Source organism: Homarus americanus, unplaced genomic scaffold, assembly GCF_018991925.1.
Source record: "Homarus americanus isolate GMGI-L3 unplaced genomic scaffold, GMGI_Hamer_2.0 scaffold43456, whole genome shotgun sequence".
NCBI classification, from domain to species: Eukaryota; Metazoa; Arthropoda; class Malacostraca; order Decapoda; family Nephropidae; genus Homarus; species Homarus americanus.
In genome coordinates this window covers 608,507-632,354 of record NW_024713945.1, presented here as the reverse complement: position 1 = coordinate 632,354, position 23,848 = coordinate 608,507, and the positions used below count along the sequence as shown (strand labels likewise).

The 23,848-nt window shown below is 40.5% G+C and overlaps 1 protein-coding gene across 3 annotated transcripts in view; it reads left to right on the top strand.

Annotated features, from left to right (window-relative positions):
* LOC121875140 (acetyl-coenzyme A synthetase 2-like, mitochondrial) overlaps window positions 1-17,666 on the top strand; it is a 47,380-nt gene extending 29,714 nt beyond the window's left edge. For all 3 annotated transcript variants that reach the window (XM_042379544.1, XM_042379554.1, XM_042379533.1), the window contains exons 3-12: window positions 2,147-2,243; window positions 2,472-2,671; window positions 3,282-3,457; window positions 4,366-4,518; window positions 5,389-5,536; window positions 7,245-7,475; window positions 7,770-8,040; window positions 11,779-11,875; window positions 14,789-14,974; window positions 15,649-17,666. In XM_042379544.1, coding sequence (XP_042235478.1) covers window positions 2,147-2,243; window positions 2,472-2,671; window positions 3,282-3,457; window positions 4,366-4,518; window positions 5,389-5,536; window positions 7,245-7,475; window positions 7,770-8,040; window positions 11,779-11,875; window positions 14,789-14,974; window positions 15,649-15,813 — 1,724 coding nt within the window. In that variant the 3' untranslated portion in view covers window positions 15,814-17,666. The remainder of the gene's footprint in view (window positions 1-2,146; window positions 2,244-2,471; window positions 2,672-3,281; window positions 3,458-4,365; window positions 4,519-5,388; window positions 5,537-7,244; window positions 7,476-7,769; window positions 8,041-11,778; window positions 11,876-14,788; window positions 14,975-15,648) is intronic.
* Window positions 17,667-23,848: the final 6,182 nt, after the last annotated feature.

Below are 23,848 nucleotides of genomic sequence, written 5' to 3'. Positions count from 1 at the left end.
AGACAGAGACTGGGATGGATGGATGAACGAAATTAAAAACTGGATCCCCCAGAGAGATACAAAACCTTAGAGAATTGGTAAAAACAACCCAAGAACGTTTAAGATTGGAGAACTGCGGTCGCCAACCCTCACATACGAGGTCAGTACTCGGATTGGATTGCGCCCCGACCAACGTACCTGACACTGGATACTTACACTTTTGTTAAACACCTTATAGAGGCGTAATATGTGATGACAAGCAGTGTTATTAGTATATCCCAACCATATATGTATAACTCAGAAGTAGATACCAGATATTGCTAAGTGTTCAAGAATTTTGACCCCGACTGTATGTAAATTATAGAGATGGATATACAATAAGTGCATTAAGAAGTGTTTAGATAATGTTGATAAAAAGTAATATTGTGTTGTTCGAGGTTTAATTGTAAATAAATAATGAAAAGCATGACGCTAGAGATTGACTGTTGATTGCCTCTTCAAAGGATTCATTTTTTGTGGGGGGGGGGGGTGTTAAGTGACATATATCCTGCCTGTATTGCAGAAACCACATTATGTATTACAGGATTTCTTTTGATGAATGTTCTTTTGAATAATAATGCATGTATACAAATACTGGCAAAAACAAGTACAGTACTACTGTACTAGGAAACAGCCACATCAATCAGTCCCCTAGCCACATGAGTAGTGCCATGGTGCCACTTGAGCAAGGAAGGCACGGTAGGGCATAACATCGCACCTGGATGCGACTGTGCCTACACGAGAGCTGCAACACTTAGAGGCTCAGCCATGTCAATATTATTGTTCACTCTATATCTCATATACCGACTAAGTAACCTTTCAATTACTGTACATTATAGTTAGAATGAAAATTTAACATGATGTATATATCTAATAAATGAATATAATGCAGTGTATGAATATGAGGTGGTTATTGTAAGGCGTTTCAGGTGCACGGAATAGCTAACGCGTTAGCTATTCTGTCTGTGCGCGTCTGCACAGATAGAATAGCGGCGGGAAATATGACTGCGAACTACTTTATGTTTTTCCCGCCTTTGCTAACCGTCGTGTAATATTTCAATGTGATTCTGATCTTTTAAAATGTTGTTTTTGCATAATGTACTGTTACTGATATGTAATTTGTCTTAGTATGTTTTAGTGTAGGCAAAAATAAGTACCTGTATATATTGAATGCATCATCCGAAAGCGTGAATTTGCTACCTGAGTTTATCAGTTAATTCACGTATAATACTTCTGATAAAATTCCTACATGCTTATGTTTGGAAAAATGAATGTGTGTATCTTTATATAATTTAGCTAAATATCTTTCTCGTCAGAAACAGTCATCCCAACGATTATGAATAAACTCATTTAGAAATACATCATTACTCAGGACAAAATCGGACAGGTTTCCAACAGTCAATCGGCTGTAACTCTTGAGGAGGGGGTGGGGCATTTTTTCTTAGCTGAAAAATAACGCTCTATACTGTAGTTGAAACCTGTTTAGGCTCCGCCCTTTTTACGTGGGTGCAGTCCAATTTCATTAGCCGTTGGTGACTTTGGTGAAACATTATTGTTAATTACTTAAATATGATTAAAACTTTAATATCATTCCTCATAAGATACTTTAAATAAGGGTGAACAAGTTGATTACAGTTCTGTGAGTGCAAAATTTAAGACTTAAACGAACTTGAATTTCGTCGTATTACGTGCACAAATATGCGAACACAGCCACGAGAGAAGAAGCGTAGAGCAGAGCTGCTCTCTGGTTGTTTCATGTGCTTTCCAAGTCCTTTATAACGGGCCCGATTTTTTTTTCTTATTTATTGTTGATCGGTTGACATTTTTTTTTTTTTTTTTTGTGGCTTTCTTTCCACAATTTTCGATATAATTACTTCACTATTTCTTTCTGTATTGTGTCCAAATAACAGTTCTCCTAATTTTGTTGTTTTCTGAAGACTGTGTTGTACAACAGTTATTCCCAAGACGCGGTACAATGTCGTATTTTTTAATGACAGTCCGGGAAAGCTAACGCGTTAGCTATTCTGTGCACCCTAAAACGCCTTACATAAACGCCTATAATGATTGCGTGAAGTTGAGAATGGGTGTCTGAAGTACGAAGCTAAGATGTTGTCCATGTATGACGCAGTGAACTGTGTGGACCGTCATGCCAGGCGTCACCCAGACCGTGTGGCGCTACTCTGGGAGAAGGATGAGCCAGGGCAGGAGGAACGCATCACCTACAGGTAACCTGGTATGAATCAGGTGCAGGGGAGGGTGGGAGAGAGAGAGATAGGAGTGATGGGAGTCAGACTACAGCTGTCTAGACAAATTCATCACAGGAGACGACCCAGTCATGTGAAGTACTGTATTGTATTACCTGATAACCTCATGTCCACCCTATAACACAAGTACAGTACCTCACACACATACATCCAACCCTTATGACCTTCCCTGCATCACCGTCTCTTCAGGGAGCTGCAGGACCTGGTGTGTAAGATGGGGAACGTCCTGAAGGATAGCGGTGTTCGGCGCGGCGACCGGGTGGCTCTCTACCTGCCAGTGTCACCACTCGCTGTTGCCGCTATGCTCGCCTGCGCCAGGATAGGAGCCGTCCACTCCGTCGTGTTCGCTGGGTTCTCGGCTGAAGCTCTCGCCTCCAGGATACAGGATGGTAGGTGGCCTTGGGTGGAAATTCATTATAGTATTGGACACTAGTGTAATGGAGGTACTAGAGGATAAAATACGTTTAGTAATGTATTAGTCTAGTAAGTTTCTCACTCCATAGAATAGACAACTTGTGCTTTTAAAAGTTATCCAGTGAATATAATCCCCACTTTTTTCCGGGCTCTGGTTATTTTAGGGTAAGTTAGGTTATGGATAGAGATTTCAGTTATGTGCAGATATTTTATTAAATTATTGTCTATAGATGATGGACCATAGAAACTTCAGGACATTGACAAGAAAGCCGTAAAAGTAAAATAACACCGTAATAAACTTAAGTTAATGTTTATTGTCTACAGTAGGTTTGTCACTGTTGTTGATGATAAAGCCTTACTGTATGTGAAAATGTGGCAAGAGTTCAATTTACATGTATTACTAACATCATGTAATTAATTGTAATCCAGATGACCTTTGTTATTAATTATCTGAGATAAAGGCACAATATTTATCAGGTGTCTTCGAGAGCTGCAGCACTAGAAAGTCTCATTTATGTCATTACAATATTTTTGTTGTTCACACTTCATTTTTCTGATTAATTGTTTCAATTTCAATTTGAACAGCTGGGGTGGAGACAGTCATCACAGCCGACCAGGCAGTGCGTGGGGGCAAACTTATCCAGCTGAAACAGGTGGTGGACGCTGCCGTGGAGAAGTGTCCCTCCATCAAGCGGGTCCTGGTGGGCACACGCACCGGTGCCCAGGTCAAGATGGGGCCAAAGGATATCGCCTTATCCCAGGTGTGTGGAATCTTCATTCAACTTTATTTAGTTATACTGTATTAGATAAAAAGTCATACATGCTTACATATACCTTATAAACATTTACCAAAACTAACACATAAGTATCAAAAACAATTATTTCCAATGTGTCCTCCACTCAGGTCACCTCAATCTTCCTCGACACCCATCTTTTGTTAATGTTTCTAAACTGCTGCATTTAATGTACAGTACTGTACAGCATTACATAAAGTACCACAGTAGGATAAGCATATTATACAAGGTACCTGTATATAAATATTTCCGGTATATTGTCACATCTCATGATCTCTGCCACTGTGTTTTGTGTGGTCACAATGCTTATCCACACTACACCATCTACAAATATGTGTACACTTTGCCATTGTGTGGAAGACTTATATATCAGTCTCCTGAACCTTGACGAAGTTTTGTTTATGTTCACAGTTGATCTATCTCAATACTGGAGATTTCTGACCTCCTGCACACACACACACTATCATTGTCTTCTTTATGTACCGGTACATAGACTCTTAGAACACTAGCATATCCCCTTTAAACCTTGAAATATCCCATTATGTTAGTTCTTTCAAAAGCAGAAGAGAAGTTTTAATTCTCTTTTAATGCCGGCCATGAGTCCCATATTGCTGCTGACAAAATGGGTCTTGTCCCCAAAAAATTTAAGTGGAAAATACTGATAACTTTCACACCAGACACGCACATGGATGGACGGAGGCAACAGGTGACAAAAATAAATAGAAATATAGGTACAACTACAAGTATAGGTATAACTCAGTGTTTTAGTTGTATGGTAATGAAATGCTATCAGTGGGTGTGCATAGATTGTATTGGAGTACCCACACACAGCACTTCCCTGTCTTGCCTCACTCCTCCACCTTCTTTTGATACAGGCCCTGAGCAGTGCCTCAACAGAGTGTCCCCCAGCTGTGCAGAATGCAGAGGACTTGCTATTCTTGCTGTACACTTCAGGCAGCACGGGCTCCCCCAAGGGCGTGGGGCATTCAACAGCAGGCTACCTCCTCTATGCCGCCACCACACACAAAGTAAGGCAGCAACTTGGTGCTCATCCACATACTGTACACACAACACCATCATCAATACACCTCACTCTGAATTCTAGCAGTACTGTATAGAAAATGTCCACATTGTAGAATAAGTTTAGAAGTTACTGACACAAGCAAATATAGTCTACAGCACACTTACAGCAAATTGAAGGGAGCACTTGCAATACCAGGCATTACTTTCTTTATGTAAGTTTCAAGTTGATAATTTGGAAAAAATTATTTCACTATTACTCTGTAATAATGAGGTATCACTTTTTCTCTGATCTTTTACTGTTTTTTGTTTTATTTGCACCTGAAGCTTGACTCAAGGTAAGGTAGAATCTCTTCTCTGTAGTAAATGTTTCTGAAGTTATGTTTGCATTGATGCTAGATTGTTCCCAGTAGCTTGAGCATGTTTATAGCTTATCATGATTCAAGGAACTTCAGTTTATTTACTGTAGCTAAAGGCTGTTATGATAGAAATTGATTGTGTAGTATTATAAGTGTTAACAGTAGCCATAAGACTGTTTACTGGAACATAAGACTGTACAAAAAAGCCAGACTGTAATGTATAGTTCTTTATGGTAGTGCAAGACTGTCTGTGTTAGAAGATTAAGGTATAGTAGTGTGGAAAATGGATCGGATAAACGATTACCGTAGTTACCCCCTAGTATTATTGCTATGCTACAGTGTATTACTGTATATGTCAGTTGAATATATATATACAGTATATATGGTTTCTAGTTTCTGTGCTGTGTGTTTGTAATTAATGATTGACAATGTAATACTATCAAAGTATTCTAACAAAGGATGTACAAATAGACATTAATATTTTGTAAGTTAGCACCACTTAGTGTCTGCTCCTTATAGCACGTCTTCGACTACCGGGAGGGGGACGTGTTTGGCTGTGTGGCAGATATTGGCTGGATCACCGGGCATTCCTACGTGGTGTACGGCCCCCTGGCAAACGGCGCTACTACCCTGCTGTTCGAAAGTACCCCCTCCTATCCCAACCCAGGTATGTTACCCCCACTACCCCACCCACTACCTATCCCAACCTAACCTTATTACCCCACATCACCTACCCCAACCCAGCCATATTAACCCACATCACCTACCCCATCAAGTAAGCCTTATTACACCACACCACCTATCCAATCCAGGTATTTGAGACATTCGAAAATCATCTCTTATGGGTTCTTACTAACTTTTTAATCAGTTTTTTGCACCTCAGTTGTGAATGGTGCTGAAAACAATTAAATTATCAGGTTCTTACCTCAACAGTGACCTTGCCTGGCTGTGTGAAGGCATTAAGGGATCACTGTACAAAGTCATTCTGTGTCTACTTAAGAGGTTTATCACAATCTATTAAAAATCTCCCAGGCTTAATACTATCAGTTATAATCTTTGAGTCCTGTTTTTTGCTATGTATGAATAGAACTTAAAGTAGTAAGCTATTTCTGTTTGTTTTTCTATGTAATTAAAAAATGTACAGTAATATATATTTAAATGCAGGAGGGCAAGAGCGGATCCAGGGGGGGTCCTGGGGATCCGAACCACCCCCTTTTCATCAGAGAATTCCAAGACTTTTTCTTTAATGCAGTATTGTACTCAGGCATTTTTGTATTATAAAAAGTAATTGCTATTGACCTTAGAATATCTCCTAATATCAAGTGCACATGACTTCAAAATGCCCATGATATTGGTCAGATTACAACCAGCTGAGTAGGCTGGCTTTGCTCACCATGTTCCCCACTTAGGTAGTAGGCAGCAGGAGGTACTTCTGCCTGGGAAGATATTGGAAGCATAATGTGTTGTCTAATGGTAGACCCTGCTGCCATATGGCATCACGAAAATGTGACCAAGTCCCAGGTTGCTGATCTGACTTTCAGCTTCATTTACACACAATTGCAGGGTCTCAATTGTTTCTCTTACTTTGACAACACAACTTATATACTGCATATCGTTTCTCACTATTGATCTTTTTTTTGTTTCTGGCATCTGTTTATTGTTCTATTTATATATATATATATATATATATATATATATATATATATATATATATATATATATATATATATATATATATATATATATATATATATATATATATATATATATATATATATATATATAAAAATATATATATATATATATATATATATATATATATATATATATATATATATATATATATATATATATATATATATATATATATATATATATATATATATATATATATATATATATATATATATATATATATAATGAGGCAAACAAGCACTAACGCCAGAAAGATACTGCCCCCCCCCTTTCCTGCACTAGATGTAGTCACCCACATGTTCAACATCTGTGATCGACCCTGCCGGTCCCATATCGGCCTCTTTAGTCACCTCGGAACTCGCCAACCTAGGTGTCACCCTAAATAACTCGTATCATATATGGATGATCGTCATACTTGATTCCGAGCGACAGCAAAGTATTAGTACTGTAGTACGCTGTAGTAGGAATCTTGATTTATATGTGTTTCTTAATGTTAATTTTTTCCTTGCTTCTTTACCAGGTATGCCATTCTGGATATAAGAAACAAGCATCAGTGGAGACCCTTTCGAAATACAGTATATAAAGAAATGAATGTGATGGAGCTAAACTTAATACTTAAAACAAGAGTTTCAGCAAACCTGTCATAAAAGAAGTTAAATCACTTAGAGTTTGTCGTGCAGGTCGGTACTGGGAGATGGTGGAGCGGCTACGTCTGACACACTTCTACTGTGCTCCGACTGCGCTGCGCCTCTTGCTGCGTTATGAGGACGACTTCGTGCTGCGCCACGACCGCTCCTCCCTGAGGGTGTTGGGATGTGTGGGTGAACCTCTGAACCATGAGGCCTGGCACTGGTTCAACGACATGGTGGGAGAAAAGCGCTGCGTCCTCACTGACACCTGGTGGCAGACAGGTGGGTAATAATGACTGATGAGGAATAAGTGATGAAGGACACGAGATGGGCATGTAAGATGAGAATATAATAATTTACTTCAAGCTCTGTGAGAATTTCCAAAAATATTAAATTAATGAACTTATTTGTCTGGATCCTTCATAAGTTTTAATTTTTGTAGTCTAGTTCCAGGAATGCAAAAATCCGTTTTGGCTCTTTAATATAATTTACTACTGTATTGATAAACTCCAATATAAAATGACAGTTTTACTTTATTGATTATGTATTTTGTCAAACCCCTAAATTGTTCGACAGAGACGGGAGGCATCATGATCAGCCCACGACCCTCTGCCCCTGATGCACCTGTCTATCCAGGAATGCCCATGAGGCCCATGTTTGGAGTGAATCCAGTGTTGTGTGATCCCAATGGAAAGGTGGTCGAAGGGCTGGGTGTGGACGGTGCCCTGTGTGTGAATTCCGTATGGCCCGGCATCTCCCGCACTGTCTATGGTGACCACAAGCGCTATGTTGACACCTACTTTAGTCCCTACCCAGGATATTACTTCAGTGGTGATGGTGGCTTGAGGTGAGGTGCCAGATGATCTGCTCATTGGTAAACTAATAATTTAAAGGGAGCTAAAGATTGATTTTGATAGGTTTCATTGGTTTGAAATGAGGTCCATAAACATACTGTTAATCAGACAGTTTATACAGCCGTAATAGTCAGGGTATCAGAATCTTAAGCATGCAAAAAATAAGCTTGAGTTTTTTTACTCGTGGGTCTTTTAAGTAACATCCTAGAATATAAAAATGCTACGTTCACTCAGAACTCTTATGCAATATGACTGTCTTTTTTCAATAGAGTTTTTGTGATACTGTATTGGCAAATTGTCAATGGAGGTTTTTAGTTTTTACAGGGCATGTCTTGTATTTTACTGACCTGATTAGTATATTTTAACCTCTTGGGTACTAAGGGTAACTGTGCAATGAATAAAATTGTCTTTAGTGTTGGCCAAATAAATTACTGTACACTATTGAAAATGACATCCAGTAGGGAAGATGTTGTAAACAAAATTATAAAAAGCACCATCTAATTTGAAATTAACCTAATTTATTCTACTAAATGTTGACCCCCATGGGTGAGCTCTTGCTGTTGATGAGCATGATAGGTGTGGTGTGGGTTATTTAGCAACTTTACTCACTTCCAAGCTCAAAGTTACTGACCCCACACATGTCCTAACATTTACTCAAATTAACTGAATGATTTACTCTTTCATAGTTAAATTTTTATAGCATTTTGCTGGTTATTAGACCAGACTTAATATGTTGTTCAACTTTATTTATATGTTGTTAAATTTGGACAATTTTCATTATTATAGTACCTAGTTGGTACCCTAATACATTTTATTGGGTAGTCTTTGTACAGTAATCCCCCAGTTTACGGAAGGGATGCAGCCTTGAAAAGTTTACCATGACTTGAAATTCCGTAACGTGAACCCCATTTTCCCATTGACTTCCGTTATGTTGTTGGAGATGCATTCCTAAGGATATTTTTTCAGCAAGGAGAAGTAATACAAACTTTTATGAATGAAAATAGTCATTTTTAAACACATGCATTGATTATTTTCTGATACAGTATTAATATGACCGTAAATACAGTAGGGTCTCGGAGTACTTGTAATCATAGTACATGACCCCACTTATACATGGCTGACACTTGGGACTCGCTCTTTCATGAACCAATCCACCCACCGTCTCTTGCTAGCTCAATGTGTTTATCTCTCGGCTGTGATCAATTGAGAAAAATATAAATAATCATTACAATACTCTAATGTGGCTTAGAAATAAAGAAAATCTAATGTAAAACTATAAAATATGAAAAATGAAGAGCATAGGTGTGTATGTGTGGGAAGTGAATGTTTTTGGGTGCAGGCAGTGAGCTGTAACAGCGTAGACAACTTGCCAGTCTGGCTCCCTTCCTCCCTCCGCTGGGTGACTGCCCAACTAAGAGGCTAAACTGTGTCTCATCGCCCAGAGGATGGTTTGAGTGTGGAAAGAGCTATTCTTTGTACAGTACTGTACATAAAATGATATACAGTATATTGTACCAGTAAATGTGAGGAATAAATAAAAATAATAGCTACTGCACACAAAACACTCGAATTTAACTCCACAAATGATGTTGAGTGCAGTGTGAGGTGAAGTGGTGCAACGAAAGTTATTGGGAGGGAGAGGCATTCAGGAGCCGGTGCATGCCCAGTACTTGTCAACATTGCGTAACAGAGACGTGACCGATCGCCCAAGCGGCTAACGAGACGATCAGTGGTGAAGAGGATAAAAACAATTACTGTCTTCTGCCTTGCCCTCTAAGTCATCATCAACTGCTTCAGGCTCTGCTCTGGGGGTGAAAAATATACCCAAAATTGTTTGACATTTACAGCGCATTTTCTCTTTGTACAGCTCACTGTAGCAGGTGAGGCCATTATGAACTGCTCTTGCAACTTCGAAGTTATGTTCATAATTGGGATCATTAGCAGCAAAGATTTGCAAACCTTCTTCTATAAGTGCAAACCGTTTTGCCATTTCCTTTGTAGTCCACTGAAGTGGGGTGGGTGGAACTTTTATATCCTCCTCTTCTCCTGCAGCTCGCTCTTGTTCCAACAGCATCAGATCCTCGTTAGACAGATCTTCTCTATGGGACTGTAGCTACTCAACCACATCATCTTCTACAACTTCTGCAAAGCCAACATCATTTGCAAGTGTCACAAAGTTTTATTGAACTTGATGTATACTTTCTGCTTGTGGAAAACCTTGAAAGTCGTGGGTACACTCTTGCCATATGTTTTTCCAAATGCCATTCATAACCGATGATTTTACTTAATCCCACGACTCTGCTATGATCTCCACTGTGTCCATGATGTTGAACTTTTTCCAGAAATATCTAACTGTAGGTTTATCCTCCCCTTCAATTGTTTTTATGAGATTTAAAAAATTCTTCTTAGAAATATGCCTTGAAGATTGCAAACACACTTAATCCATTAGCTCCACTTCATTTCAAGTTCACTGGGTGATTTGGTGCATTGTCTAAGAGGAGCAATGCTTTGTTGGATATATTATCCTGTCACTGTACCTTTCACCCACAGACAAAAAAATAATTAGTGTACCAGTCTTGAAAATGGCTCATAATCATCCAAGCCTTCTTATTTGAATGCCAAATCACAGGTAGATTAGACTTGGCGTACCTCTTGTAAAACCACGGATTTTCATATCACCAGCAGTGGCTAACGAGCCGATCAGTGGTGAAGAGGATGAAAGTAAAAGAAGCTTTAAAACCTGATGTTGACTTTCTTCCTTCGAAGTAAATGTTCTAGCAGGCATGCACTTCCAATAAGGTCCAGTTCATCCATGTTGTACACTTGTTCTAGTGTATACCGGTAGCCTCTTTCATCAATAATTTTCTTTAGCTTGTCAGAATATTTAGGTGTGGCTTCTGTATCAGCACTGGCAGCTTCACCACTAATCATAATGTTATGCAAATTAAGGTGTTTCTTAAACCTTTCAAATCAACCTTTACTCGCCTGAAAAAGTTTTGGCTTAGTAGCTAAACCTTCCTCTTTCTGCAAATCATTATATACAAACTTTTTACCTTCTCTTGAATGATCATTGTGTTAATCAGCACATTACATTGGGTCTGGTCTTCGATCCTCACACTCGGGAGTTATTCCATATTAAGCATCACATAATGATGTGATGCTTAATATGGAATGACGTATCAAACACTAGTGTTTTGGGAATCTGGCTAAAGTTTTTCACCCACATCAAACCTCCGTAAAACATCCAGTTTTATAACATAATTCCTTTATGAGGTCATTTAGCACTACTGCTTTCACTTGTACTTGATGGCCTCTTTCCACTCCTCTTGAATCGGGGTAATACACAGGACAGGCTTGAGTAAGATATGTACATAAGTACAGTATTAAATCCAAGAGCTGGGGTCAAGAGATCAAGCGTACAAGCTGGGAGAAAACAACACGCCGAATAAATTATGATTTCTGTGAAATATTTTTTTTTTTCTGTCGCAATTTTTATGTTGAAAATTTGCCCCATTTTCGTAAGGTCAAATTTACGTGCCCTATCCCAAATTTAGTGGTCATAATTTACAAATTACGTATGGCTGAATTTCCACAACCTGAGTTTCCATATTGTGGGGATACCTGTACAGTATATCATTAGTATGCATTTGTTGGATATAATATTAAATAAGGAAAGAAGACCCCGTCATCAAATGTAACAGTGTAGTGATGAAAGTGTGTTGTCATTCCAGGGACAAGGATGGTTACTACCACATCACAGGCCGTATGGACGATGTCATCAACGTGACCGGTCACCGCCTGGGCACAGCTGAGGTGGAAGATGCTATGGTGGGTGTCCATGAGTTCTCCTCTTGAGTTTTATCAGATCAACAGTGCCTCGTTTTTTCCTCTCAATGATTCAAAGTACTGTACTGTCAAATATTTTATTTTTTTATGATTTTCGGCACTCATCAGCTTACTAGTCAGTCAGGCGGTTGGTCTCTCCAGTGTGTATACAGGAGGAAACTAGGGACTGGGAAGCCTGTGATATTTTGTAGGGTCACACTGGATAACACCCTTCTCATGTGTGCCTGGGCCAGGGCTCAAACCCTTGACATATTGGCAAGAGTTATGCTTGTTACTGCTATTCCATTAAATTTTCTTTGAGGAACCGAGTACATTATTGCTGATTATATAAATATTTAGGACAACACTGAATAAGGTACTTCTTATAATACCAATGAACTTGTCGCTTTAATCATCACTTGAGATTAGAGAAAGTACAGCAATAGTAAGCAATTACAGTTCACTATTCTACTGTATGTACTTTCCAAAGTGAACATTATTAATTGTTATGACTCAATTGTGAAAGGGTTCACTGTCACTCCTTTAAATTGTATAAATTCAGTAGAAATGTCTACAGCAGCTCCTAAATTAGATAACGAAGCACAGAAAATGAGAATAAAAAGATAGTATGACACTCCACTGAAGTATTTGGAGTATCTTCCCTCTCTTCCCTCCTTCCTTTTCATATGACCCTCCATTCCTTCATCATGTAAGATGCAACTTTTCAATGTTTAGAGTTAGTACTTGATTTTTATTTCTATAACTTTCTTGGTTATATCTCTTTTATTTTCTTTATTTTCCAATTCATTTTCTCAAAGTATTTATTGTATTTACTTCAGTCCTTTTATTTATTTATTTTCTATTACATGTACTGTACTTAATTTTATTCTCAGAGTTCCTTGGCTATATTCTATTCTGTGGGTTAACCTGGAACAACCACCTCGTCTATTCTTAAACATTCGTGTAATTCCTGGATTTCCGTCTTAGAGCTTCCACCACCCAGGCTTTCTTTAGAATATACCATGTACAATGAACCTCTCCATTAAATTGGTAGCATGGTATGCACGAGAGGATAGGCATGTGAGTTATCAAGTGTATTTTCAGGGATGGCAATTGTTAGAAGGAATAAGCGGTGATACACACATTCTACTGAATCAATATTTATTAAAATAAAATCTGAATACTGTGGCAATTTAAACCTTCACTTGTCACAATAAAATTGGTTTCAATTACCGACTACTTTACTGCAATAATTAGACAAACTAGGACTGACCGTTGGGTTGTGCTTCATGAATAGCAAAAATAAATCTTCAACTATCATTTACAACATTCAATAATTATACCTCCTTATGTGTATTATTACACTTCAGTGACAATAATGATGGTCACTCTTCACACTTGTCAATAGCACAGAATGATGGTATTACTTAGAGCACCATGCCATTACTTGATTAACAGGAAAACACATATCAGCATATCTGCTGTGAGTATAGCTGGTTCACTCACATATATATACGGTAACAAGCACTAATTCTGGTATAGTAATATTTATGGTTTCAGAACTCAACCTGGGACAATTGTATTCCCGATAACCCATCCACAGTGATGTACATACAGTAATAATCATTAGTACATACAGTACACCAGGCTTACACTGCTGGCTCTGATGTTCAAAACAAATGCTGCTCGGCTACACTCTAAAGCCACGGTGCTCGAGAGCCCACTCACCCTTAAGTGGTTCCCAGGGCTCATCACGCACTCGGATCTTAATCTTGTTGTATTAAAGACATCCCACCTCAGACATCTTGTCTGCAGCAGCAACTACACACACAGTGCCTGGTATACAAGGAAGACAATTCAGAGAAGTGTAAAACCAAAATACAAAATCTCTCTCCACATGTCTGGCAAGGGAATGCATGGATCACTGAACACATTCACTTAATATGGCAGTGTGAGGCACTAAGTACATACCTGGTATATGAGGAAGGCAATTCAGAGACGTGACTGCTCATCTCTTGTGCACCACTTAATACGCCATGATGCCACATCAAGAACTTGTATTTTCATTTAACTCTGTTGCGGTATACATTGCACTATGCGAATCGGTATCATGTGTCAGATCAATTTCTTAAGGCTATCGCTTACAATCTGAACCAGTGTTTGAATTTGCAATGCAATAATTAAATTGCAAAAAGTGCGTAGACTGGCATTAGCACATTGGGCTAAATAGGTGTGAGCCGTCGACAGGTTTCTCTCAAATGATTAAGGCCATTCTTAAATACAAAACTGACAATTATGTCAATACAGCCATCAGATTCTCTGATGATTGTAAATCAAAACAAACTGATTTCAGTGGCAACAGAAACTTTGTATGTCTCGCATTGCGGGAATAGGATTCTTTCCGCTATTGCAAACTTTAACTCGTGACTTACTTGACAGTTTTACTAAAGGTAAATATAGTTGAAGATTGCAGCATCACTCGCAATGGATCTTGAATGTTTCAGTTGTAAGCATGTACCATATACAGTATACATTTCATCTTGGAGTAACTCATACGCATTCATTCGTAATTTCAAATACTGTATATGAATGTAAACATAATGTACAGTACTAGGGATTCTGATCGATAGAGAAAGTGGACTTCTCAGTAGAGTACTGAAGCAGACAGAAAATGGACCTCTCAGTAGGAAGACTCGGGAATTAAGTTATAGCTCCATTTTTTTATGGGCTATTGAGTGTAATATGAATCATCTGATTTTACTTTAACTAACAAGTATGACTGTGGTCAGTACAATCACAACCATCTCTTCCTCCTTCATGTCCCTCTTATATCTCCATCACTCACCTTTTTTAGTCATCATATTTCACCCTCTCATTGTACATTCCTCCTTCATGCCTCTCCTTTGGCCTGGCCAGATGGAGCACCCAGAGGTGGCAGAGACAGCAGTGGTTGGGTTCCCTCATGACATCAAGGGCGAGGGAGTGTTTGCCTTCATTGTGCTCAAGAAAGACCTCCACTCGACCCAGGAGGAGATTATCTCGGACCTGAAAAAGCTCGTCAGAACACAAATTGCTGGATACGCTGTGCCTGAGGTTACGCTGGTGAGTGTAAAACTTACCTCTCTAAACTAAAAGCTCTTTACGTGGAATAAAGGTGTAAAGACTCCCATTAACATGTCGCCCAAATATTAAATAGCCCTAAGCTTTTTTTAGTTATTTATCTAATGCATTGTATTGTGTTGTTCCTTGGTAAAACAGATGCTTTGCCTAATGTTCTCCAGTTAAGAAATGTTTCAGGAAAGTACATAAAACTGATAGTTTTATAAAGCTAAACTGATCTATGTTAACCACTTGTGTATGGTTTCCCCTCTTGGCTGAATAAAATTGTTTGTTAGCCAAACAAAATATCAAAAGTGGCATCCCTGTAGTGAAGGGATTCGGGGAGATAGTCTACTTACCCCTTGTGTACAGGGTTCCTTCTGAACCGAATAAAATTGCCTGGCATCCCTGTAGTGAAGGTGTTAAGGGCATTTCACTTGCTGGTAGGCCCTGAGTTTCACTAATGTAACTGTTATATATGGGACAATAAACGAGAGAGAGAAATACTTGAAAATATTACATTACAAACTTTACTCTGGAGCTACCAGATAGTAAATCACCTTGTAGGATGCCTTGATGTGATCACTTTCTATAGCTGGTATTGATATTTTATTAATAATTTGTGTAATGAAGGACTTAACCATTGCTGAGGAACTAATCTTGTTATCTTGATGCAGGTGTGTCCTGGCCTGCCCAAAACCCGCTCAGGTAAGATCATGAGGCGGATCCTGAGGAAGGTGGCTGCCAACAAACCTGAAGAGCTAGGGGACATCTCCACTCTGGCAGACCCCTCTGTCGTCAAGGCTATTGTCGATATCTTCAATGCCCACCGCACCCACTGACATAACCTGTACGCCCACTAACGTTATATGACATGTTGTTTAGTAGCATATGCACAGTCACTGTAGAACTTTCACACCCATGAAGAGGACACGTAAATAAATTTCTGGAACTAATATCCCTATGGACAAAACTTGCAGAACTTTATACTGTATCTGTAACCATGGCATACACAACAATTTTAATACCTGTATGTTCACAGGTTACACACACACAGCCATTTACTGAACTTTACCGAAGGAGAAGTAAACACACCCTGTAAACAGATCCCTGTGCACCTACTAACAAGTTGTAGATTGTTACTGACAAATATTCCATGTTTACTGAATCGTCCACGTCCTCTGACTTTACAAAAATGTCCACTCGTGAGTTTTTATTTCATCTCGGACACAGTCTAGAGTTCTCCTGGACTTACTTTACTACTGACGAATACCAGTCTCGCCCATTAACATTCCAGTGAAGTGTTTTGCTCTCTTATCTGCCAACTTTCTCGCCCACAAGATGACGCCACACACATTCATGCCCCGACTCATGTCTCCCATAACCAATCTCACTCACTCATACCTACCCATAAACTCCTCATAACCACTCACTCCCGCCACACTCATCCTTCATACTCACAAACCTACCGTATCCCATTTGTGCAGTGTAGTTAAGCAATACAACACTCTTGACCCATGGCACCCGCCTCCTACACACATACATACCTACAACACTTGTTTTTATGACTCGATGAGCTAAAACTGTTGATCACTATGTAAGGTAATTTGGCAGCTGAGTCAGCAGGTGTACAAGGATCAACACTGACCGTTGGGAAAACTGAGGCTCGACACTGACTACAGTTCATTTGTAGACAAGTTTTACCGAGTTGCACTCCAGTACAGTACAGTAATTCTTTACAGTGTATGACATAAATCATGATACATCTTGTGTGGGTATATACTGTCCCCTTTATCTAGGACCTGTTCTGTTTTAACAAGCTTTAATTTAGATATGTGTGGAATCGTCTTTAATATTACGATTGTATCCAATGGTATTTTCTACTAGAAAGGCTCAGATTATAGTAAAAACACTGATCAAATATAATATTCAAGGCAGATAGAAGTGCAGCATAAGCAAGCCTTATTTAAGCGACAGTTTTTCATATAAATGGCAGAAATATACATAGGTAGGTGTGTGTGTGTGTTTGTGTTTGTTTGTGTGTTACATAAGAAGGTATATGGCCTTTGTGTGTACATGGTACACAAGTGACTTTCGTCCACAGTGAGTTTGGCCAACACTGTGGTGTATCTTTTGCGTCCACGCTCACTTGGTGCTCGGTGCTACCTAATGTTCAAAGCTGTATCTAATGCTTCTTACTGTTGTTAAGATGTATTGCTAACTTTGGTATTTTCTGGCAGGGAATAAATATAAGTCTCATTAGTTGACTACTGTACCTGTAATTCAGTAACCAATATATGGGTAGTGAATGTGGAGACGGTGGAAAAGTTTGAAGCAAAATTAGATAAATACTGGAAATATCAAGAACAAGTATATAATTATAGGGCACAAATATCCGCCACACGCTGCCACTGTCTGAGTATAGAAGAGGCTATTGAGCTGGAGTCACAGGCGTGAGCCTCTTCCAGAAGATCATCTGTGAGTATATGTATAGTTGCTTTTTTTTCTGTCAATGTTGACCAGATATGACTTCGCTCTGTATTGTGAGGGAGACGTCCACAGATAGAGAGACACACGACCATCCAGGTGTGCCCAGCCAACACCACTCTTAGTTATGACAACAGATGCTTAAAGCATTGCCACTGCTGGTGATGAAACAGGATAAGCAGTAGAATATATTTAATACCATCCATAATTGGCTTTTTCTTTTTCCTGAGATAGTTGTTGTTGATGTGGGCAACTTTGACCCCATGAGGATCATACCAAACCTTTGAGTAAAGTGAATTAGTCCTGTGGTTAATGCAGTACTGTATATTGTAATTTCTTGAATACATGAGTTTATTTGAATATGATGTTAACTAAATATGATTATCTTTTATCTTGAGTATGATGACATTTTACTCAGGATTAGGTCATCTTGCTCATGGATTTAAATATTATTCCCGCCCAGGTGAAGAAACACCTGTGTGGATACAGGTATTACCTGCCTACATCTTAGTTCCTACTGGATAGGTGTATTTCTCTAGGGATCCATGACTGAGAGGCCACTAGTAGTCACCCTCTTATATTCCTTGGCCACCCATAAGGTAACATGACATAATATCTTGTTGGGCCACCATGGTGTGTGTGTGTGGGGGGGGGGGGGCACACTTAGATATAAAGTTATTTCTATGTGACCAATGATTTTGGAAGTTGGTACTCCAGCCCTCATCATTGAACAGAGTGTCTGCCGGTGGCTATTGTCCAGTTCATATGGATTCATCTTTGAATATCAAATCGTCCTCATCTTTCTTAGTCAGATCGACAGACGCTTCTCAACTTTTGCTTCTCGCTTGCTAGATTTAAAGTAGAGGAGGCAGACCTACTTTTCAGGTCCAAACCATATTCATAACCTAAGGATTTGTACAAGAACACTTCATTCACCTCGACCCCAATCTTCTACTTGGAAAATGAAATCCCTCCTCTTGGACCTGTCAGACTCTCCCATTGAAGCAATTTTGTTCTTTTTCTTTCTTTTATCCTCTTCACCACTGATCGGCTCGTTAGCTGCTTGGGCGATCGGTCACGTCTCTGTTACTTTTCTTTTTCTTTTATCCTCTTCACCAAATGATCGGCTTGTTAGCCGCTTGGGCGATCGGTCACGTCTCTGGTACGCACTGTTGGCAAGTACTGGGCATGCACCAGCTCCTGAATGTGCCTGAACCTGCTCCAGTGCTGGTCAAGTCTGATCTTGAAAAAGCTCACACTTTGTGCCGACACAACACTTTCTGGTAGATTGTTCCAAGAGTTCACAACTCTCACTCCAAAAAAGTTTGCCCTCACAGTTTTCTGGACCTGCGGCTTCTTCAATCTTGAGCTGTGACCCCGTGTGGGGCGAGCGTCCACCAGCTCTAAGTAAGGACACTCGACTAAGTAGTGCCCCCTTGAGATGCTTATACACCTCAATTAGGTTGCCCCTTGCCTGTCTGTAGTATGAGCTAGGCAAGTTCAGGCGCTCCAATCTCTCAGGTTAGTTGAGCTGCTGAAGTGCAGGCACCAGTCTGGTGGCCCTCTGAACATCTTCAACCAACTGACAGTCCCTAGCATATCTAAGGGACCAGACGGGGTGACAATACTACAGATGGGGAAGCACTTTACTCTTGAAGATAGATATGAGGGACGGACCGTCTAGATATCTGAACGACCTTCTTATAAGACCCAATAATTTATTCGCCTGATTTACCTTCTTCTCACAATGGCCCGAGAACTTCAGCTCATTGTCAACATAAACACCTAGGTCCTTCTCACATTCAGTCTCAAATGGTGCAGTTTCTTCATCCCGTTGGGACATATGATATGCCTCCTTGCTCTTGGTACGCCCCAGGTGCATCCTCTTACATTTCGTGACATTGAATCTCGGCAGCTATTTCTTGACCATTCTTGGAGTTCACAGAGATCCTTCTGCAGCTCTTCGCAGTCTGCATGGTTCTTGATTTCCAGAAATAACTTGGCGTCATTGGCAAACATTTGTATGGAGGAGTGTACAACATCAGGCATGTCATTTATGACAATAGATATTCATTGTCTCTGATGCACATACAACATGTGATGTAAGTGTACAATGAATATTTTAAATGTAATAAACTTTCCTTCCAGCCACCTCTTGGTATGCTGATGTGAAATACTGTACAGTTGTACCCCGCTTTACGCGGTCAATTGAACCCACAGGGTACCGCGTTAAGTGAAATCCGCGTAAATGGAACAACAGAACATATGGGATTAATTCCAATAGAGACTGGCCCGACCCCCAAACTCCACTTTTTGACGACACACAACTATGTTGTTGTAAAAATTTTATCTTAACTTTATGATGGTATGAACAAACAAGTAATATAGAAGAGGTTAGGTTAGGAAAAATAAAAGTTATGTTAGGAAAAATAAATGTTAGGTTAGGAAAACTAAGAGTTAGGTGTAACACTTACTTTAGAAGAAGAGATGGGTTAGCATACGGGGATGGAGGCTGGTTCCGAGGCAGAGGGCAGATTACTGGCCCTCAGGTGAATCATCATTACTAGGTGCATCACTATCAGTTACAGTTGTCAGGGCTTCCCTGACAAATCCCTCAAAGTCACCTTCACTGTCACTATCACTGGCTCTGGTTGGCTGTGGTGGGTTGCGGGCGAAGAACTCGGTAATGCTTTTTTGATGGCTAGTGTTGATGTTGTCTTGATACACCTTGATGTACGGCTCCATAGCCTGCACCAGCCGGGTATGGAAGACTTCATAGCGGTCATCGTCATTGTCGTTGGAAAGGAAGAGCTTCAATTTTTCTGAACACTCGATGGCACCCTTAATATGACTGTGCGTTAACTTGTGTTCTTCGGAGATTGAACCACCATCTTCCTCTTCACTGACGTGATCATCTTCCAACATCTCGTCGGCAGTCATTTCAGGATCTCTGATCACCTCCAGGATGTCTTCGTTGGTGGTCTCGGAGAAGCCTTCAGCTGTAATACTGTGCGCAGCTTCTCTGGCAAGGTCCACTGCTACTGCAACAGTCTGAACCTCACCAGTCACAGGTTGACTCCTCCTCTCACCTGGTATGCCATGCAACACATGCCTCCATGCGTGACGAATCGTAGCAATAGACAGCTGATCCCATGCCTCCACCAAGAAATCTACAGCTTGTTTGACGTTAAATTTCTTCCAAAACTGTTTGACGAGAACTTCTTGAGCCACCACCTCTTGTTCCTTGTCCTCGTCGCTTTTACTCTCGCTGTCGGTGTCACCCAGCTTACGCAACTCATCCTTGGTGTTGGTAGAGTCGTTCAGGAGCTTGAATTTCTTTGCCCAGTATGCAGCTTTAACATTGCAGATTAACTCCTGGTCCATGGGCTAGATTAATGACGTAGTGTTGGGAGGAAGGAAGACCACTTTTACGTTGGGGTGACGATCCATAAGTAGGGGCGAGTGTCCTGGTGCGTTGTCAAGGAGCAACAAAATGTTGAATGGAACATTCTGTTGCTCGCAGAATTTCTTGATGTCTGGAACGAAACAGTCGTCAAACCAGGAGAGGGACAGAGCAGAGAACATCCACGCCTTATGTGCGGTTAGCCAGTGGACATTAAGCTTGTTCATGTCCATATTCTTGTAGGCGTGCAGCTTGCGGGCTGTATGAATCACCGATAACTTTGGTTTACAGGTACCGGAGGCATTGGTGGTAAAGAGGACGGTGATGCGCTCCTTCTGCAACTTCCGACCCCAAACCTTGCTGGCAGACTGGACAACGAAGGTCTTGGTAGGCAGCTTTTTCCAAAAAAGGCCGGATTCGTCCATGTTGAACACCTGGTCGTCAGTGAACTGCCCTTCCTCCATAACCTCACGGAGGAAAATCTCTAGCCGCCACACGGTCAGCACTTGCTTCTTCACCACCAATGTTGATGTTGGTGATTTTGTTCCTCTTCTTAAACCCATGCAGCCAACCAGAGGAAGCATTGAAGGGTTTGGGCTCTGCAATTCCCATCTTACGTGACACTGCTGCGTACAGTTCACGTGCGTACTCTTGAACGGATCGCGTGTCCACCGCTATGTTGCGTTGCGCCTGACGAATCGAGTAACTCACCAACAAATTTTCCACCTTTAGCAGCACCTTGTTCTGGGAATACTTCATCATTGAAGCACCTGCAGACTTTGTGATTGTCATGTGCTCTTTGATCTTGGCTGCATCCTTCTTAATAGTACGAATCGTAGATTCGTTCACTCCACGCTGGCGCGCGAGATCAGCTTGATGTGTTCCTTTCTCCAAATCTTGAACGATCTGGTATTTCACTTCGTAGCTTAAGGAACGTCGTGTCTTCTTTGGCTTAGGGCGGCTGGGTCCAGGTAAGGAAAGGTTTCTCTCTGGTGGCGGTGGTGGTCCGGCGGAAGCAATTTCAAAGAACAATGGATGCACGTATACACGGTGTGGCCTTGAGGGATGAAACTGCCGCGGCTAGGTCAAGCGTAGTCTTTCCTCCCTCCCTCCCTCCCTCCCTCCCTGGGTGGACACGTCATATTACTTTAAACCAATTACAGCTAGCAGCAGAGGTGGGTAGGGATGCATTGCCAATCACAGTCCGATACGTCATATGACGTCAGTGGTAACGCAACAAAGACATGCACTGCGCAACCTTACTGCGCGGTTTGCCCAGGCGGAGGAGGGAAGAGGCGGGAGCAGGCGGGTGGGGCGAATCTAAAAATAGCGTCGAGCCGGACACACTACGCGTATATGGGTAGATGAACCGCGTTAAGTGAAAGTTCGGTTCTGGCGAGGCACCGCGTATATGAGAAATCGCGTTAAGTGAAACCGCGTAAAGCGGGGTACAACTGTACAGTACTAGTACTATATAAGGATAACTACCCCTGAGGAGTGAAGAGTCATGAGTGTAGTTTGAGCCATTCCTTCCCCCTGGAGACTCCACATAATTGAGAGTACTGTTCTACTGTATGCCATAATATCTTTGCCCCAAAGTCGCATACTGCAAACGTCACTCATAAATTCCCCTATTCTGCCCATTTAATTTATTGTTCATAGCGTTACCCAGTACGTATATAATAGAGAGTATACTGTACATATTTACCGTTATAAACTGGCCATTGTTTTTCCTTGCACACGGAGGTTTGTAACAGTCTTCCAATTAATGCATCCATTTTTTAGTAAATTCAACTGTAGCAAAGAGAACATTGATATTTTCCTTGTGATGCTCCCAAGATACACCCCTATCAAAACTATGAAATATATTCACCTGGACAGCTGTGTGACGACATTTCAGAATGTCAATATATTGCATCCAACAGTTACTAATATCCAGCATTGGTTCTCTCTTCTCTGAGATTCAGCCTATTAAGATTTTGTTGATTCCTTTCCAAGTGTCACAGGGTATGAGAAGAGGTGGTGTTGTCATGAAGTTCACTTGTACCCCCGCACTAAAAGCATTCCTCGCATATTATTATCCAATGATAAATTAATTATGCATAGAAATTGAACGACACAAGTAGATTATATTTTGATGATAACATGACAAGACACTAACTTACATTGCCCGACTATATTCAGGTCCTCTCTGCTGCATTGTTTCGATGGTGGTGGCAGAGGAATGTACCTGTATACTAGTAGGCTTGTCTCATTTTTTATCTTCTTTATCTAATGGCCACCCAATAGAGGTGGCGATGCCGAGGGAAGGGGGCCAGTGGCGTGTGTAGGATTCCTCCAGTGTTCTTGATAATTTTGTCTAGGGCCATTTTGAAGCCCAATATTGTTCTTAATTCTACAGCTTGAGCTGGTTGGCTGTTCCATAAGTCTACCACCATCTGTTGGAAGAAATATTTCCTGATGTTCTTTGTACATGATAACTTGGCAAGCTTGTAGTTATGTCCTCTTGTGTTGGTGGTGTGTGACATTACAAAGAAGTGGCCCGGGTCCATGTTTTCCATCCTTTTCAAGATTTTGAAGGTTTCAATGAGATCTGCCCTATTGTTTGAAGGGTTGTTAGTCCTAAGGCTCTCAATCTCTTTGGATAATCAACACCACAGTTCTGGAACATCTTAGTCACTCTGTGTTGCAGCTTTTCTAGGGATGTTAAGTGTTTCTGTAGGACTTTTAGGCCTATATACAATAATCCAGACTGGAATGACAAAGGAGCATTTAACTATTTTTGTATTCGAAGTGTTATTAACAGAATACTATACATAGTTGTGATTAGGGCGATTGTATCCTATGTGGAGGGTCTTTTATTTCATAATGTTAACGAGTGGTTTGCCAGTCCTGAGTCCGTTTGACCAGCTCATGCAGGTTTTTCTGCATTGTTTCAACATCGTCTGACGTGCTACCTTCCCAAATATCTTCATCTCGCCCACGAA